The sequence below is a fragment of the Pezoporus flaviventris genome, unplaced genomic scaffold (assembly GCF_033815535.1).
Source record: "Pezoporus flaviventris isolate CSIRO_AGI_PZ_B2104156 unplaced genomic scaffold, CSIRO_AGI_Pfla_v1 ptg000023l, whole genome shotgun sequence".
NCBI lineage: Eukaryota > Metazoa > Chordata > Aves > Psittaciformes > Psittacidae > Pezoporus > Pezoporus flaviventris.
Window position 1 is genome coordinate 3,990,245 of NW_026892571.1, and position 19,512 is coordinate 4,009,756.

General features: G+C 45.7%; 1 protein-coding gene across 9 annotated transcripts in view; it reads left to right on the forward strand.

Annotated features, from left to right (window-relative positions):
- Positions 1-6,880, forward strand: part of KCNIP1 (potassium voltage-gated channel interacting protein 1) — a 398,129-nt gene extending 391,249 nt beyond the window's left edge. For all 9 annotated transcript variants that reach the window (XM_061456423.1, XM_061456428.1, XM_061456429.1 and 6 more), the window contains 5 exons: positions 356-426; positions 2,411-2,518; positions 3,280-3,384; positions 3,944-4,006; positions 6,371-6,880. In XM_061456423.1, coding sequence (XP_061312407.1) covers positions 356-426; positions 2,411-2,518; positions 3,280-3,384; positions 3,944-4,006; positions 6,371-6,418 — 395 coding nt within the window. In that variant the 3' untranslated portion in view covers positions 6,419-6,880. The remainder of the gene's footprint in view (positions 1-355; positions 427-2,410; positions 2,519-3,279; positions 3,385-3,943; positions 4,007-6,370) is intronic.
- The last annotated feature ends 12,632 nt before the right edge of the window (positions 6,881-19,512 follow it).

The window sequence follows — 19,512 nt, forward strand, 5'->3', positions numbered from 1 at the left end:
AGGCAGCACACACGCTGGAATCACTCTTTGATACTTCTGCTGTACTTCTGACCAGTGCTGCCGCTCCATTTGCCACAGAGATATTCTTGGATGGTTTGGTTTGGTTTTTTAACTCATTATTTCAGGTCCAGCCCCATAATCCAGATTGTTTCTACTGTCATAAACGCTCTTACATTTCAAGGCTGTCTTAAGGTAGGGCATGGGGATTATGGAAGTCCATGCTAACATTTACTGGTTGATAGGATATCTGGCATTGCTACAAGGTTGGTTTTTATGCAAAAGGAATGTTGTTTAGACCCCTTATAATGTGTTACAGTGAACTGTTGTACCAACGAGTGCCCTTTGTGTTTTTCAGATGCTAGCATGTATGCACATTATCTCTTTAATGCTTTTGACACTGCACAAAATGGCTCAGTGAAGTTTGAGGTAATTGTTTTGCATACTCCTTTTATGCCCCTTTCTCCATTTTGTATTTTTAAGCTTTTCCATCCATTCTTCATTGTAAACTAGTAGGAGTCATTGGATTATGCAGGAGAGGTTTCAGTCTAAAATCAGTTGATATTTTAAATTCTGGTTCACTTTACTCTATGCAAATGGAGTTGCACAGAGAATTTGGATACCAAAGAAAAGCCAGTACATCTTGTATCTTGTGCAGTCATCACACATTGCATGTCTGAACTGTCATATTTGTATATTCCTGGAATACGGGTTGTTTTAAGGTTATTTGATATATTGAACAAGCCTTTCAGATACTTGGTACCAAATGGAAGCTATAAACCTTTAACTAAAAGGCCTGTTGCTGTGACTACAAACAGCTGTACTTCAAGCTCACACACACAGTTGTAGGAGCGCAGCAAAGCCACAGACCTGTAAAGGATGAATTTCATAGATTCATAGATTCATAGATTTCATAGATTTCATAGATTTCATAGAAAGCGAGTTTACTGTGATTATAAAACCAGCAATCACAGGCAGTCTTGCCTTTGCTGCCAAATGGCCAAGAACTCTGGTCATTTCCAGGTAACACTGGGAACTCTGTTCATTTGTCAAATGTGAAATGGGAATGTTATCATATGTATATGTGGGTCTCTGTAGAGATGGCTGCAGTGGGAGTTTTGCATATGGCAGCTACTCAGTAGTTAGAATCTTCCAGAAACCTGAACAGACTGAGACACGGGAAAATGCTTAGATAAGTATTTAAAAAGCTTGCTGAGCTTTCCTTCCTGGCAAACCTGCCTCTTTAGTGGTTGTCAGGCATCAGCATGTTTGTACTTTTTGTACTGTTCAGCAAATTTGAGCCTTGGTAAAAAGGAGCAAAGGTTTCTGAGTGATGCACTGCCTCATGCTAATGGAGAGAACATAGGCAGATCCAGTGCATTAAATGAGGTATCAGGAACTGTAAAGCTCTGTTAGCTTGAAGCTCTGCCTGTGCCAACAAATCCCCCTAGCAATGCTGCTTGCAGTGCCTGAGCTGCCATGCAGTATGAACAGTAAATCAAAGTTCTTGGAAGCAATAACTTTGCTGTAAACAAGAAACTACAATTCAAATGCTGTGTCCCAGCCTGAGTCAAGTGGTGGGAATTGTATCTGGTCATGTCTGAGAGATTTTGCCAGAGAACAAAACCTGTGGCTCCCTGTGTTAGAGGAGTTTGGGTTCTCTCCACCTCTCTCAAGATGGGCATGTTAAAAAATCATGGGTTTTCTTCCTTTCTTCACCAGCACCCTAGATCTGGAGGTAAGAAAGCAACGGCTTCTACTTCCTCAGTCAGGGTCCAGCTGTGTTTAACCAGGCAGCGGCAATCAGAGTGATGACTCCTTGCAGCAGGGAAATGGCCACTGGAGCAGAGGGCACTACCCTTAAAAAAGCCCCACACATATTTTGCCACGCTTACATCCATGCAGTGTTTAGGGCATGATCAGTGTGGATGGAGCACACTGTGTCTGAGGAGCTGGAGCAGCCCCTGTCTTCAACATTAGACTCTAAGTCCACCTGCCTTGGACTGGAACTGTTCTTACCCCCCCCCCTTCTGTTTTCAACACCCTCTCTTCAGGACTAGGAGAGCTTAAGGCTGCAGCACCCATTCTGTCTTCCTGCCCTTCCAGCCTTGCTAAGCTGCCTAACCCATATCATAAGCTTGGCTTTTACATTGGCTGCAGTTGAGTACTTTGCTTTACTGGTTTGAATGGTTACCGCATACTCATTTAGTAGTGTGACAGTACTTGGGGTATCTTACTGGGCGATATGTCCACTGATTTCAGTCAGAGATGGCACATTTTGGGGAAAGGGGGTTAGAAGAGATTGAAAGCCATAACCTATATCTGAAAATATGTCTTTTGACTGGCATTATATAAAGAAGGTGACCTAGAAAAAGATATTCTTGACATTCACACCTCTCTCTGCCTCGAACAGGATTTTGTGATGGCATTGTCCATTCTGTTACGGGGAACTGCTCATGAAAAGCTAAGATGGACATTTAACCTGTACGACATAAATAAGGATGGCTACATAAACAAGGAGGTAAGGCTGTTCCTGACAACCAAGGGTGACTGCTGAAGAGGAACAACTGGTTTCTGTTGCAGAGAACAATTAATTTTACATGCAGCTAGTTTAAATGCAAACCAGACTGGATTTGAGCATTTATCTATGTCCAAGTTAAGCGCACAGTGATCTTATAACGCATGATTTTGTAGACATTTTACTATATTATAGTGGCTTTAACAGATTGCTTTAGACAGGAGCAAAATATAACTTCTGGCTACCTGGTGACAGTAGCTATTGGTGACTGAGGCACAAAGGTTTCATGGTTGCCCTAGGAGATACTGTTGAAGAACTGGATGCAGTCACACCACCCCCAAACCCTGTGTTGTCACGTGGTGTTATCTTCTCCCCTGGTATTGCTTGTTCCCTGCGTGGGGCCGTGGGTTTGAGCACGGTAACCTCAGATATTTTGCAAACACACGTTGGTCTGTCTCGTCAGACTGGTGTGTGTACCTGCAGGGTCTGCAGTTACTGCCACTGGTCATGGGCTTGTGTGCCCATGCTTGCAGGAGCCTCCAGCAAGGCCGTGGCCAAGTCGTGGCACCGCCAGAAAGAAGCACTTCTTTATAGCTGAACTTGTATACGATGATACGTCTGTCTTCATGCCCATGTACAGGCATTCTCTGTGCTGGTTTGTAACAGGAGCAGGAAGGTGGAGAAAAGAGCAGTAAAAAGTAAAAATATGCTATCATTTCTATTATCTTTCCTTTTGTGTTGTTGCTGGCATGACACTACTGCAGGAAATGACAGATATTGTAAAGGCAATTTATGATATGATGGGAAAGTACACCTACCCAGTGCTCAAGGAAGATGCACCAAGGCAGCATGTAGAAGTATTCTTCCAGGTACTTGATTTTTGATGTGTTTTTCTTAACGTTTGAACCATGCACTACAATAAAGTTAGCCCCAAGTTCAATCCTAGGCCCCTATATATTCAGAAATAAACACTAGCATCCATTCAGCCTGACACTACAGTGTCTGCTGATTTCCTGGCTCCATAGGCATCTCATGTGTCTCTTAGCCCAACCCTTTGCTTTGGGATGTGTCATATCCAGCATGTCTGAAGGCCGTGCATGTGTTGCAGCACTTCTGTACTTCTCTCAACTGCCCATAAAGTGAGACAGGACTATGGGTGCTGTTTGTTGAGGCAGTGAGTAAATAAATGGCATAGTAATGGCAGAGGTTGCTGTGTATGTCAATGAAGGAATAGTTGGAGACCTCAAAAGTGCTCCAACTGCCAGAGTAAACAAGTCCTTAGTGTTTGGCAAATTAAATCAATGACAGAGTCCGTAACCTAGGCTCATAAAGTGCCTCGGGTTTAACCAGGCTGCATCAAGTCAGATTTTGTACTATAACTGCAGTGCTAGCTATGGAAACAATTATTTATTTTCTTTTATTTTGCAGAAAATGGATAAAAACAAAGATGGTGTTGTAACTTTAGATGAGTTTATTGAATCGTGTCAGGAGGTAAGGACAACATCATAACTGCAATGACAGCTCAAGCCCATGCCCCAGCATTTACAAGATCCTGCTCGGGATCCCAGGTTTCCTTTGCTTGCTGAAAAAAAGCAGCTTCAAAATGGAGTTTCTGGTGGTGCTCTGTGAAACCTTTTATTTTCCTGAGTGAGCTGCAGCACCTGGTCATGTAGAAAAGCAGATAAGTGCAGAAAAAGCTCCCACCACCCTGAAACTCCCGTAGGTCTTTTCCTTGTCTTTTTCCTTTTCCCTTCCATGGGTGGGGGGCTGGTTTTGTCAAGAGGCTGATACTGTCTCTGTGTGCTGCCCCTGGGTGACATTAGCAGACACCGTGTTGCTGGAACTGCCCAGAGCTGAAGGTCTCTCAAAAGCTTCTAATTGCAGCGCTGGCTTCTAAAACCACTTGATGTTTTCATGGACAACCATTCAGAGCAAATGCTGTAATCACAGCAACAGTTTTAATTTATTTTTCTGTTTTGGCAATAAACTCTTTTGTAAATTCCATACACTGGGTTGGCTGTAATAAATATTTGCTAGTATCATAGAATCCCAGCCTGGTTTGTGTTGGAAGGGACCTTAAAGCTCCTCCAGCTCCAACCCCTGCCACGGGCAGGGAGACTTTCCACTGGAGCAGCTTGCTCCAAGCCCCTGTGTCCAACCTGGCCTTGAACACTGCCAGGGATGGGGCAGCCACAGCTTCTCTGGGCACCCTGTGCCAGCACCTCAGCACAGTGCTTTATTTCTTTACGTAAGGTGTGTGTTTTAGCAGTGTCACAAAGACAAACATCTGCATTAACATGCAATGGGCCAAGCGTCTGTTGTCTTAGACTGTAATTAACTGTGTGAATGTTTGCTTAGAGATGACTCCAATATTTAATCAGTACAATGATGGCCTCTGCATTTTGGAAAGTTTCCATTGGTGCAAGGAATTACAGACCAGCCTCCTGTGTATGTTAGTTTCCCTGGAAAGATCTTCCCTGCTCTGCAGTCAGACAGCTCTCCTGTACCTGAGCAATGGGCAAACGCTCACTGTGGAGGGCTAGGCTGGCTTCCTGCTGCTTTTGTGTTTAGCCTGGCTCTGGCAACATCCAAATTGCTTCTTAGTCAGGGACTTCAGGAGGCAAAATCCTTGTTAGCAGATGCATAATATAAGGGTAATTATTTTCATGTTCTTCATTCTTGGTCCCTCCTGATTGTTTGCCTTCTTTTTTCTTTGTATTTAATTTGATCATTTGTGTTGTGTGTTACTCACATTCCTAACTTACCTGCATGTACGTGTGTGTGCTTAGTGGTCTCAGTACTGAAGCAGCTTTACTTCTGGCTGTGATAGAGTTTGACTGATGTTCTGCCCTAGAGCTGGCTGCTCCTGTTGACACGCCTGCACTAGGGGCTCTGCAGACTGATGCGCTGTCACCTGCGGGTTCGTGGTAGGTGGGAGCAAGCCCTACTGGTTTTGCTTTATGAAACCCAAAACCCAGCGCACTATAATGCTTACCTCTGCCATCTCATAGGATATGGCTCATGAGCAGTGAACTCCTGCATTACTTTAGAAAGGCTGAGTGATTCCCCATGCAAGGTGATGTCTTGTACTAGTGCCCACCAAACTTAGAGCTGAGATAAATGGACACAGCCTCACAATAAGATAAGAGGAAGGAGCTGCAATAGAGCTCTTAAGTTGCTCAATGTGGAAAATTATTTTCACGTCACAGGTAAGCAGTTACTTTAACTTTTGGAATAATTTAATTCTCGGGAGCATGGGGAATCATCATTTATGATTTTGAGTATTAGTCTGGTTATTCTCTCAAAGTACAATTTCGAGGCTTAATAAGAAACAGTCTGACGTTTCCCTTGTGTGTCTCCCAGCTTTGTCATTTGGATCTAGGAACCTCAGAGAAGCTGAGATTCCCTCTATTTGGGGTTTGAGCTGGTTGTATTTCTGGAATGAAGTGGTCCTGCAAGGCAGCCTGCTGATCAGCTCAAACCTGCAGTTCTGTTTGGGTTGCTGAAGCCTATTGGCTATGTACATATTTGTAAATCCAGGGTCCATGAAATGCAGCTGGGCACTGGAGTGCTCAGTACAGTCACAAGCTCAGTGCGAGTTCTGCTTTTCTTCATCAAGCGTCTGAGAAGATCCTGTGTTTGCGTGCTTCAAACTGACCAAGGTGTCAGAAACAGCTGTTTTGCTGAATCAGGACCTGATCACTGCATCAATTCCAGCGCATCGAGGATGGAAAGCATTATGAAAGCAAGGCTGTTGCCTGCAGTTGCACCTGCAGAGCTCCCCCGTGTCATGCAAAGTTACAAGTCACTTTTGTCCATGCTGCCTTTGTAAAAGTGTGTTCTCGTTGTTTTCAGGATGACAATATCATGCGGTCCTTACAGCTCTTCGAGAACGTGATGTAAGGCTGCCGGCTGAGCGCTGGAGGAGTCACAGACTTTCTGTGTAACAGAGATCTCCCTGCGGGTGAAAGCTTTTTACAGTTGAGCCATGTTCAGTGTGTGAGGATTTTGTATGACATGTCCAACCAAATGGGAACTGAATGCAACCGATCCCACCTCTTCTCCCCAGGAGACACCGGTGGACCTTTGTTTCATTTTGGAAGCATGTGAATATTTTAATAAACCCTGACAAGAGAGAACTGCTGCTCGAAGTTCAATGAGTAATCCACAGTGTTGTTTGCTAGGCACAAGTCCTGCTTTTAATCTAGCAAGCTTGATCACCTATGATAGCACATGCCAATAGCTTACCCAGCAATCTATTGCAAGCGAAAATCTCAGTCTGTACTACCATAGGGCAAATTGTTTTATGGATGCCTTGCCATTAATCTGCTTTGACAAAAGTAAAATTTACCAAGGCAGTCTGTAGAGAAAAAAGAACAATGTATGTACCTAGGACATTAAGCAGAGAGCCCATGTGGCCAATATCCCCATTTCTGCAGAGATCCTGCTTCTCCTCTCACATGCACTGGTGCCACATGCTATTCCATGGAGATTTTTCTGACCACATTTAACCAGAGAATCATCATCTTCATCAGGGTGGGCCAGAAAAAAATAAGCATGTGTTGCACATATAAATATCAAACTACAGAACAAATTCTGTTCAATGATGGGAAGTTCTTGCAAGACCAGGCAAGTTTATAAGGGCTGGTACAGGGAGATGAATACCTGCACTGGTACCGGCCACCTTCTGCAGTCCAGCACGCAGTGGAACAAAAAGTGATTCTCTAGAGTGCATCTCAGCAGCGCCATGGTCATGTTCTATGGTCCTTTTGGTGTAGTTTGGCACACACTTCCTAGGTTCATCATTTGAATGTATTTTTCCATTGGATGTTACAGTATAGCATTGCCTACTTTACGGATTTATTTTTCTTAGTGCAGGAAGGGGCCCAGATAATTCAGCTGTGTTTCCACATCAAGTGCTCTCTAAGTTTAATTGGGATCAACGTAATTGCTGTTAGTCTCAGAATCCACTGCCAGGCCCGTATGCCCTGTTGGGTAGTTTAACATCTTCTGTAGAAGAATCTTTTATCCTACAAGGCAATTGCATGAATTGCACAGGTCCCTTTCACTTTCTAATGCCAGATAAGCGTTGGATTGGGGAGCTGGGTTTTCTAAGTAGTAAACAGCAAGAATCATGTGGTTGGATTTTGCCCAGTAGATTATTTGACAGCTGAGGAACATGTCAGAGCCTGCTTTGCAGAAGACTCTTAAAGCTGACACACCAGCATGCTGCTGCTGCTGTACCCAGATTTATGGCTCAGAAACCAAGGGAAGGAGGGGAACAGCCGACTTTTCCAGCTGCTCAAAAGCACAAAGGAGGGTCCCTGCAGTAGTGCTACATCGCTCCCATCCAGTAAGCATATATTTTTATTATATCAGATACTATATTGCAAATATATGATTAGCAGTGAAGATATATTTTAAAAATTATGGAAATGGAAGCTTTTTATAATACAAAATATAGAGAATGCCTCATTTAGCCCTATCTTTTATAAAAATGTAATCTGTTGAAGTATTCCTGATCATAGGAGTAGGTCTGATCAGTACTAGTGTAACGTTAGGCTGATCCCCAGGATAGGATATTTTCCCCTCTTACTGTGCTTCTCCATACGCTTCTACGTAGTCTTAACTTTTAGCTCTTTAAGATGCCCACTTGTCAAAAGTGCTATTCAGGTCTGTGAAGTTACACGGACACAGGAATGACACCCTGGCCTACCCTACTTTTTGCCTTTCACACAAATAACTTTAATTCTTCCCTAGCAATGATACAGAGCAGAGCAACTCCAGTAACATGCAGAATCCGTGCAATGCTGTGAGAGCAGCTTTGCTCTTCAGTCGTCCTGTAATGTCTATGTAGTTTTTATTCAGTAGGCACTTGACCAAGACATCAGTTGTAGCTGAAGTAATGCACAATGTTCCTTCTTGGTTCTTCTTGCAATCGCTTTAGCAAATGACAGAATTTAAAACAATGACTTTTACCCCCACACCTAAAGAGCATCTGTACGTTCGCAGGCTAAGCAGCTGACTTCAGCTGAGGGGAAGCGCTAAAAGTAAAGGTACACAGTTGTTCCATGTTTGTCAGGAGACGGCACATACAGCCTGGAAAGTTGTCAGTGTGTCTTTTCAAGAGCAAACGTTATTAGTTGCATGCTACGAAGGTCCCCAGAGCTAACTTGCTGCAATGAATTTGGCCTCAGCTCTGTTTTTCTGTGTCTCCGCTAGCAGAAGTGCTATTTGGGTGGTGCAGGGGTGCCTGTGTCATAGGGGCTGTAAAACATGCGTTTTGTTGAGTGTGGCTCCAGTTTATAAACACACTTCAAACACGTGCACGTTCCTCTCAGCGCGTGCTCAAGTGCGTTGCTGACATCAGGCTGCCAGCAGTGACCCTGCAGTTTTGGCATCTCCTTTTCAGCTCCGCTGTGTTACTCCCAGTAACAACAGGGGTGCATTGGGCAGAGAGGGTCACACTGGTACTGGTTGTGTCCCTGAGGCGTAACTAAGTTTGGTTTTGGTCTCACAGGACTCCAGACCCCACCTGTACATTCCTGACGTTCAGCCTGTTGTTGCTACCTCCCAAGTCCATTGTAGCTGAGATAGGAGGGTTTGCGAAGTGACACACGGTAGTTTCATTTTCACAGAGCTCTGACTGTAAATTCTGCCTGTGGCAGAGTCGCTGCCTTTGTGACACTGTTCATTATCCTGTGTGTGGCTCTGATCCCACTGATACTGGCCAGAAGCTGGTATGCACTAGTGCAGAGCAGGCCTCCAGGTTTTCCAGGCACCGCACACGCGTCTATAGCATCTGTGCTCCAGCCAGCAGCTGACAGAGATCCAGTGACTGTGAGAGAGCTGTTCTCTGCACGGAAATGTTTTGGGGTTTGTTTTTTATGTTTTCTGTAACGTTACTTTGTAAACTTGCAAAGCCTCCCATCGCTCCTAAATGGGGCTTGCAATATTTATGGCAAATACTACGATGGCTTTCTGAATAAAACATAGTATGCTGTTCTAATCTCACGCCATCATACAACCTACTGCCAGCGTGTGGAAGGTAGTTACTATGCTGGCTTCTAAGTTACAGTTAGACTGTGTGTCAGTGTTATCAGCTGTGCAAATGTCCTTAAAGCTGTGAATGTTTAAATAATGTCTGAGTCATTAGTCTGACAGTTTCATTAGTTACAAAAAAAGAGCCTTTCTAACACACGTTTTAGGCAACAATCTGTTGAAAACTAGGGATGTGGTTAATAATGCAAAAAGAAACGTATCATGCCTGTTACTGTTGATGTTTGTTTTCCTGTTACTTGGAATACATTGCAATATTGTGAGTAATCACAAGTCAAACTATAAACCTGGGGTACTGAAATCCTGAGGTTCAAGCATGATGGGCAGAACTTTGGCACTGCCTGACTGCAACACATGTTGAGAACAAACATCTTTGTGTCCATGTGTGAGCTCTGATAAGATGATAACAGCAGTGTAAGAACCTCTTCTTCGTGGAGCTGCCATGGAAGACCTAAGACAATGTGCAAATATATTATTGTGATAACTAAAGCCATGTTAACGGAGCAGCAATGTATAGCTTCACTCTTACAAATGCTATTCTCCAATGGCAATTTGTATTAAATTCTGTTGAATGGTTTTTAAACCGTTGGTTTTTAATAATAAAAAGAAAATGCCTGTAGGAGGGTGTCCTTTCTTGAGCCCAGTTATGTACTTTTTTCTGAAGGGACACTGTCAGGTTTAAAATCTACAGTGAAACCTAAAAGCAGGTCTCTTATAAACCCGTATCTGTCTTCACAGAGGCTCTTAAACTGCTGAACCGTGCTGTGAGTATAACATTTACACACTAATGATTTATTTGTGTCACTGGTTCAGAGGTGCTCTTCTGTTTGGTGCACTGATATACACCTGGTAGTCTGGCCCTGGTGGAAACAAGAGTTCAGAAACGTTCTACCTGCATCACTGATAGTATCTTGGAGTAATAAATATTGAAAGCTTACAAGCTTTTCAGCATTTATGGTTAGGTATAACCAGGAGAGCAGGCGATTGAATTGAAGAAAAATGCAAACCCTGTTTTATACTAGAGAGAAAAAAGTAAAACCTCACAGTGTCCCTTTAGAACTGCTTTGTTGTAAACATCCATTCTGACACATGGAGAAATGCAGAAGAACACTATATATATATATAACATTTGCTGAGCTCCGTTCTGTAGGGAATGTCTGCCATCCCATCCCAGGAGAAAGAACATTCCCTTGCATACATGCAGAAATGTGAAAATAAAGATGTCTGTGTGAACCCTGGCATTGTTCTCACTCTGGTGCCTCAACAGGCCACGGTGCCCAGCAGGACAGTCCTCTGGGCTGGCCCCCTTGGCCACCAAGGTACCAGCCTGCCCAGAAGAGACAGCACTTCCCAATGGAAAACACCAACCCTGACTTGCTGCTGTCCCTGCAAGGAAAAGGCGTTGAAGCTGCCTGTTCAGCACCTCTCACAAGATCTGAATGCACCCAGTGCCACTGGGTACAGTGTGCTCGGGCTTACCAGCACGTGCGTATGCTTTTCATCCTTTCTTCGGCTTCAGGTCTGCTTCAGTGGTTGTTTGAAGTCTTAGTTACTGCTGTGACATATTCTCCTTGTCAGCCTGTCACCACTGCTGAGCCTGTCACCTGGTGACAGACGGAGCATCTCATCCTGTCCGGGGCATTGCATCCCATGGTTTGAAGGGACAGTTGGGAAAAGCCCAGGTATGCGCTGGCAATGAATGCTGTCCCCACAGTGTCTCTAGGAAAGTCCTCCAGAGCATGGCAGTGTGAAACTGAGGCCCGTGCTGCAGCTCAGCCTGTGGAAAAGGTTACTTTTGAATGCAATAATACCTTTTTTTTGACTGTGAGATTCATTCTGTAACCTTTGCTTATCCAAAAAGGTCCAGCAAAGCTGGAAAGGGAACAGGCCAGGACATACTGGAACACGACGATTTACTTCTCCGCACAAGCAGAAGGTATGAGCTACTCTGTTCTCTTACATTCATGGCTAAAAGATGCATCTGAGACAGAAACACAGAGAAATCATGCAACATGCTGGGGAAAGCGAGGCTTGTGTCCTGCTAGAGTGGGATGTGGCTGAGAGCCCTGCAGGATAACAGGTATCTATTCATCTGCAACCTAGATTCAATTGAATGAATTGCTGTAAGGGAAGAAATCTCAGATCAGCATCATCACCTCTAAAGCCAAATAGCTGGGATCAATTTTGAGAGTTCCAAGCCTAGGTGGAACTAAGCCCCCCTGCTAGGAAGAGGGCAGCTTGTTAACCTTCTGCTTTCCAGCCTGAATTACCTCCTCAGCTGCAGTCCGAAATCATAGCACCCGCCCCTCAGTTCAGTGCTCAGGGTTATTTAAACTCCTTTGCCTTTGCAAAGCAAAAGCAAAGCGGTGACAGGCAGTAGAGTGACAGCAGACAAGTACAGAGGACACCAGTGAGACCAAATGAAAGGAATGATAAGAGAGTCTTTTAATAAATGTTATTTAAAATAAACAGAACGACACAGCTGCTAATTGTGTGACAGTTCAAGTAAAAACAAATTGGCAAGGTGTTAGTAATAGTGATACTAACTCCTTACTGTATTTAAATCATCAAGTTAGCATGGGAGATTATCAACTACAACAGGCAAGTCAAGGACAGACACCCCTTTATCAACTGCCCATGTAGTAAGTACAGTGGCATCAGGTGTCAGTTGAAGCCCGATATTTTAATCTAGGGAGTTATTTCTAATGCACAGAAAGAGAACTGAGGCAAAATTTCATGTTGTTTCATCCCATCAGGTCTGTGCTTTATGGAGAACGGGCATGGGAGCTGCATAAGCAGCAACCCTGCATGCATGTCCTGGCTGAGTGGAGAGCTGGCCGTGGAGCTACTCCTGCGGCTTGGCCAAAGAGGTTGGTTCTTTGCAGAGAAGAGGCCTGTCCCACTCCCCCTCCAGGAGGCAGAAGACGAACGGAGGAGCTCCAGATGCTCAGTGGACGTGGGTATTTCTGGACTGTTTTGTTTAAACTTCCCTTTTTGTCTTGCAAAAGAAAACTATGTCTGTGTCCGTCTGTTATTGCGGAGACTTGCAATCACTGTGGGGCTCTGGCTGGAAACCTCCTGGCAGCACAGGGTAAGTTTCCGTATTGCTTATGAAGTTTCTCTGGGAATTCACCTGCTGCCCTCTCCCTGGGGTTGTGTTTGGCCATTGCAGACAGCTCCCCATGGTGCACACAGGGGCCTGTGTAAGAGCTGAGGTGGTACCAAGGTAATCTGCACTCCTAGCTCAGGACCAGGGCTCTACAAGAGGCTGGCAGCACTTTGGGAGAAGGGAGCAATTCCCTTCAAAACCTGGGAGACTTGTGAAGTCGCTGGGATGTGCAGCCACAGCCGGTGCCATGAAACAGAGAGTGAGAACAGGGTTGCAGCACAGCAAAGCAATGTTTCACTCACAGGAGTCAGCTGTGGTCTAAGCCTAGCTGCAGAAGGTCAGCCCAGACGGTTACAGCCCTCACCCAGGGCCAGGAGTCCATGCAAGAGTGAGGCCGCCCCGGTCAGCCTGAACACTCCTCACCGAGTCCTGCGACCTTCTGGGTCCTCCCCTGCGCCACAGCTTCTCTTGTGGCTGTGTTCCCACTGTCTCTGCTGCTCAGGCCACAGCTCCGCTTCCTCTGCCTATGACTGAAGGGGCTGTGGGGTGTGTGTAGGAATGGTAGAGCCACATTGCCACTCTCCTTGTGTTTAGCGCAGTTATTTAGCCTTTATATTGGCAGGGAGATCTGAGGAGCAGGTACGCTGATGTTGTAAAGGGTGGAAGTGGAAGGGACACTTCTAGTAATGTCCAGACATCTCTTTTGTTAAACTGTCTGTGAAACGTTAGTGCTGATCCAGAATTTTCCAGGATAGAAAGTTATTGGAAAGTGTTGATTTAAAAAAAAAAAAAAATCAAATCTAAGATTGATCTTGTACAATCTTAGGCTTAGATTGACTTTATTGACATTTTCATAGGAACCTCTTCAACCACGTGTTCTACTTATTGTATTGATCTACTCATCAATATAAACTGAAAATATACAACAGTGCAAGTATAGGATGAGATAAGTCAGCCCTGTGTTTTCGTTCTGAACAGATATCCTAGAGTTTAAAGAACTTCGAACATGAAGCAGCACAAGGGACTGCACACAGCACGAGCTGTTGTGGAAAACCATTTCCCTTTATTCTACCAACCCCTGTGTGTGAGAAAAATAACATTCATCTTAGTGGGTGACCTGTCTGCGCTGTGGGTGATTGCTAGGGAAAGTCTTCGGAAATGACAAAGTGAGCCGCAAAAACACTTCTGATTTCCCGGTTTTTATGTCGGGGGGGTTAAGATTTATCAAAGAGAAGTTTATTTGTCTTGTGTGTGTTGTATTTTCAACTAAGCTATGATTTGATCTTTAAGGGCGTCTGCTGCAACCAAGTTCTTTCCTGAACGTTTGTCTAGATCATTTTTCTTTCTTATTCAAATGAAGTAGCTGGATACAGGCAAACAGGAGACGCTTTGAACTGAAAAGGTGAGAGATTTCAATCGAGCAAGACCTTGCAGTCATTTTTATCAATGAAATAAAATCGGCAGAATATTTAAGACTATTCCATGTCTTATTGAAGCAAGGAATATTTAATACACGCCGTAAATAAAACCCAGCAAAAGACAGTGGAGGCTGCAAAGTGCAAAAGCAGAATTTTCCCACCTTGACAATTCACTTGTCAGAGAGCCCCCTGAATCCCCATTTGGAACAAATCTCATTACAGCCTGGGAAGAGGATATTCCAGGGCTCAAAAAGCCCCACTCAGCAGGGCCAGAGAAGATCACTGAAGAAATTGGAGTGGCACTGCACAGACCTGCAGGTAATTTTAGGTACCCTAAAAGCCATGTTCAAGACTTTAATAAAGAAGGAGGGATGTACTGATCCTTTACTGTAGCTTTACTAGGGCTTTGGTACCGTATCTGTAATACTTGCTGACCTCTGTGCCGAGAGTATCTGAACACCTTGCCACCTCTTGTGAGTATCTCCAGAGCCCCCAGTGGGGCTGGGAGGTGCTGCCTTGTGCAGGACTCAGAAAAGCCATATGATTGAGGAGGTAACTTTGGCAGAGCTGGAATGAAGCCAGCCTCTCACATAGCAGATGAGCCCTTGTGCATTAACTGTTCCTTCTCTCCAAGGACAAGCCCATGGAGTATGAAGTTGCCTTGTGGAGTTCTGGAGAAAGTTAATGGCAGTTGGTTACAGCTCCCTGAGGAAGGGGCTGGAGGTGCCTCGTGGCTTCAGAGTCATGAAGAGGCAGACAAAACCCTGCCTGGGTCTGTGCTAGACAGCAGGGCCAACACAAACATGTGACAGAGCAGGTCAAACCTGTTTCCTCTGCTGGGATTTTTCTCCTTTGGCTTCTTTCAGCACTTGGCAAAGAGGGGAGCAATAGATGTTGTTTGGTCGGTCTCCTATGGTTCTGTTCTCAAGGTATTTTAGTGCACTGATAGATGGGCACCTGAGTGTGCGGGTCTCTTCCTTGTTTTTAATGAGAGGCAATACTCCAGCTCTCCTAAACCCTTAGCTTCCACCCACCACACATGGAAGAAGCCAGCTGGTACTCACAAGGTTGGGTCTTGGCACAAAAAAAAGCAAAGGCGTGTGACTTCCATGGGGAATATATGGGCTGTACCCATCCCATGGCTCGAGGCACCACTGAGTGCTCCCCCACTCCCTGCGTGGAGCTGGGCTAAATATCCAATACTGTCGTCATTGTGGTGACATAACAAATTTTATAATCACCAAGACTTGTTCAAAAACCATCACCACACATCAGCAGAGCCTGAATTTCCCAGTACAGGGTTGTTTTCTTAACAGCAAAATGTCATTCATTAAAATAAAGCAACCTTCAAAGGCCTCTTTACTTGCACTGCTCATGCTGAGTTTACAGGAGCAGGCATCTGGTACCTGCAGATGAGTCACCCAGCATGCAGGGGTGTTTTGGGACATTGTTGGTGTTCAATAGCCAGGTGAAGGAAGAGAGACATCCTGATGCAGTGGTGCCCTTGACACGGAGAAGGGCTCTTAGGGAGTTGTGAAAATGGATTTTAGCTTTTAGAACAATGGATGAGGGTGGATCTGAGGAGAGAAAGCAAACCAGTATAAGAAGAAACTATGAAGCATTTACTGGAAAGTTGCAGGGGACTGGTCTAACATGAGAATCAGACCATGAGTCTTTCACAATTTCCTTTCTCTGTGCTCTTGTTCTATTTGTCATAAACGCACTATACGTGTGCCAGGTCCCTGAGGAAGTCTCACATCCTGAAACACGTTCCAAAGGGTCCTCAGTGAAGCCATGGTGAGCTGAGCTGGCACCGTGCTTGTGGAGCTCAAGGCCAGCCCTCGTGTCGAGGCCCACGCCAGAGCTCCCGGGCTGCTGTGTGGTGGCTCCAGCACAGGAGGTGTTTGCAGAGGAGAAACAATGGGTTTCCTTGTTTGACCCACACACCGTTCACTCTGCATTGCCCAAGCTTTTGCAAAGCACCTTTTCCCTTTAGGCACGTGAGGATCAAAGCATTTAGGAGTCTATAGTGAAAATGGTTTGCTCCTTTAGAGCAGTGCTGGCATTGCCTCCTGCAGTCCCTGCCTGGCAAAGGCCATGGTGTTTGGTCAAGGTTGCAGAGAATGCTGCTGGAAAGCAGTTAGAAAATAGGTGCTGGTGAGTCCCCACGTATTTCTCTTCCTTAGAGTGACATTTTCCCTTACAAATGTGACACGTCATCAGGTGTCTCTCTCAAGAGTGTGCTTTGTGGGACATCCCAAGGAAGAGTGTGCAGCATTCCCAAAGGAGCTATTAATTGTCATCCTTCATGCCGCACTGTGCAGCCCAGCAGCTCTGAATGATGGCTACAATTCACCAGCTTGCCAGGCTGAAATAAAGCTGCACAGGGTATTTCGGGTGGTGGTGTAGCTTCTCTTATATGAGTGGCAACCGCTTTAATGTGGCAACAGAAGTAAACTGTAAGTAACAGTGTGCATGAGTGACAGTGTCAGTTTTGTTCCTTCTCTTGGCTCTCTGCTCTGATGTAGTGCATGCATTCACTGGCAGCAGATACACAGCCTAACATGAGCAAACTCCCTTTGGTAATTGTCCTGGGGTTCTGCTGGGTCACCTGGGTGCCAACTGGGGACACTGATCAGTACTTTTCCAGATGGCGCACGGCTCCTTCCGGGGTGTGTGGTGATCTGACATTCCATAGATTTAGCCCCAAATAGGCAATAGGGCCTTTAAGGACACCAGGCATTTTGTCTCTGTCAGACAGTGATCAGTGTCATACCAAAGGTCGTGTCCTCCATCAGCTCACAAGTGTTTCACCAGTTTTTGGCAGCAGAAACTCATTTCCTTTGTGCTGGTGCTGGAGGTATTTCATGTAACAAACATCAACTGTAAATAACCACGAGTGAAAATGCCAGATTGCTTCCTCCTTCTGTGATTTCCCTTTTGGTTTGGCATGTGCGTTCCCTGGTGGACAGGTAGATGTCTCTGACACATCTGAAAGATCAAGAATGACCCGGAGATGGGTAGCCTGAAACCTGCTTATCCCAAATACATAAGGAGAATGGGTCTGGCTCCAACCCAGAATGGGTGGGAAGCCAGTGCCAGCTCAGTCACACACAGAACAGGCAGGGCACTCTGCAGGTAGCACACACTGAACTACGTAAAAGCTGGTTAAACCTTTTCTTTATTTGTTTAAAAACAAAACTGAAGGTGCATCTGCAATTCCTGCTTTTTATCCCTTTCAAATATTCCCATAGTTCTTTGGGAAACCTCCATCATACAAAATTTCCTTCTCCTTATTTCCACGATAATCTGCTCCAAAGGTAAACATTTCAGTGAACACTTCAATAAAATGAAAGTCGAGTGCTGTGATACCATTCAGACTCAGTTCTAAAGACCTCTAAGTTCATGCCCTGCAAAGACAGCCCAGTAATGTTTTTGTTCAGGCTGTTTTACATCCCACCATCATTCAAGGCTAAGTTAATGTTTCACCACGGGCTGCAGTGAATTAGACAAAACAGCATTTCCTCAGTCACAGAGTAGCACCGGCTGCCCTTTGACTTTGTCCACACTGCTCTGTTTTGCTGATAAATGACAAAAGCATTGCCTCATCCCCTCTGACAACAGGTCGGGCTATTTTTAACCCAAACTATGTTTCTGTACTGCACTGCCTCTGCACGAGGCATTTTTAGACAATGAAGCAACAGCCTAGCCTAGGTAATGAGAGCTGTCTTCCTGGTGCAAGGTTACCACTACTGATAGTTTATAAGCTAACTATAAAGATAAACCCTTATGAACCTCAAGGTGATTTTTCCACCTGATTTTGTTTCAGCCAGAAGCAGAAGATGCTGGGACTCGACGTGTAACAGAGGGCAGGAGCTTCAAGTGAGGTGTTCGCCTGCTCTTCTCAATTCATCTGCTGTCTGAGCTGCGGTAGGGACCTTCCACGTCAACGTCCCTTTAACAGTGCAGGAGGACACAGCAGAGCAGAGGTGATGCAGGGCAGGAGCAGGCGCTGAGGGTGCTGGTCTGCCCTGCTCACCCCAGACACACGGCGAAGGGAAAGGGAGGCTCAGCGCTGGGAGTTACGAGTTCTGGCCTCAAGTGTTGGTCATGGGTGACCTGCGCTGCAGCCAGGGCAGGGGAGACAGGCAGGGACCCGGCCCTGGGTGGGAAAGCACAACCACAGAGTGTTTCCTGTGCAGCCCGAGCCTGGTTGGAGGCTGGTGTTGGCTTCATCGCTTCACCCGAAAGCGCCGCACTGGTAACTGCTGTTTTGTTTTCTTTGTTGCTGTAGACACGGCTGTCAAGTCACAGAGCTGGCTGTAAGTGAGTCTACAGGAGAAAATGGAATTTCTTTCCTCACAATAGCAGTTTTCTGCCCCCTCTTCCTATCCTGTCTTCCACGTGTTTATTTTAGACAGTCTAGAAAGACAACTTATGCAATGGCTCTGGCTTGACAGTAGCCTTAAATGCTGAAATGAGGCAGAAACACTACTGCTGTGATGTTGTCTGGCTCTACATCGCTGCTGTAGCTGGAGTCCACATTGCCCTGCCTGTGTGCTGGGCTACCCCTCCTCTCTGCAGGTAGTCTCTGGCAAGAGCCCAGTCTTTACCTCTCTCTGTAGCACGAGTGGGTGTCGCTGCTGTTCCATTGGAGCCCAGTGCAGAGCCACAGAAAATAAGTGTGCCATGAGCTGATTGATTCATTTGCACTTTCTAGCCCAGCAATTCTGGTTTTGGGAGGCAGAACCAAAGCAGGAAGTGTGCTGTAACACCAGAGCAGAGCTGATAACATGTTCTTCCCTTCCTTGGTCCTTTCCTAGCGCAGAGATCAGCCTGTTAAGGAAGCACTTCCCAAGGAATTACCCATCGCAGGGAGCATCAGAGCAGGGCCTGGGCATCAGCTGCAGACAGAGCAGGAAGCCACAGGCAGGTACCAGGGATGGGAGGGAGGTGGCAACGGGGACACAGAGGGGAGCCCTGAGGCCGGATCTGCTGCACAGCAACTGGGAAATGTGAACTGGGAAATGTGGGGCCTGTGGTGAAGCCGTGGCAGGGGGATGCTCCTGACTGCGCAGCACCGGCTGGGAAGTGGTGCCAAAGGCGCCGGTGGGTACCTGAAGGTCCTGTGGTAGCGCAGGCACAGCAATGAAGGGTTAGCCCTGGGGATGCGGGGCTCACCCTGCCTTCTGTCAGTGCCTCACTTGGGCAAGCTGGGGTTACCTTTACCCCAGCCTTCAAAGTCAGATGCTGCATTACAAGTACAGCACACAAACAGGCATTCCTGATGGGAATGCATCAGGTACACATGCAAAGACAGTGCAACGAAGGGGAGAAGGCTGCTGCCAAGGCCATCTCCATGAGCTGCTTGTACCGTTCCCTGCGTTGAAGTGTCTCTGTGGGTGGCTGTT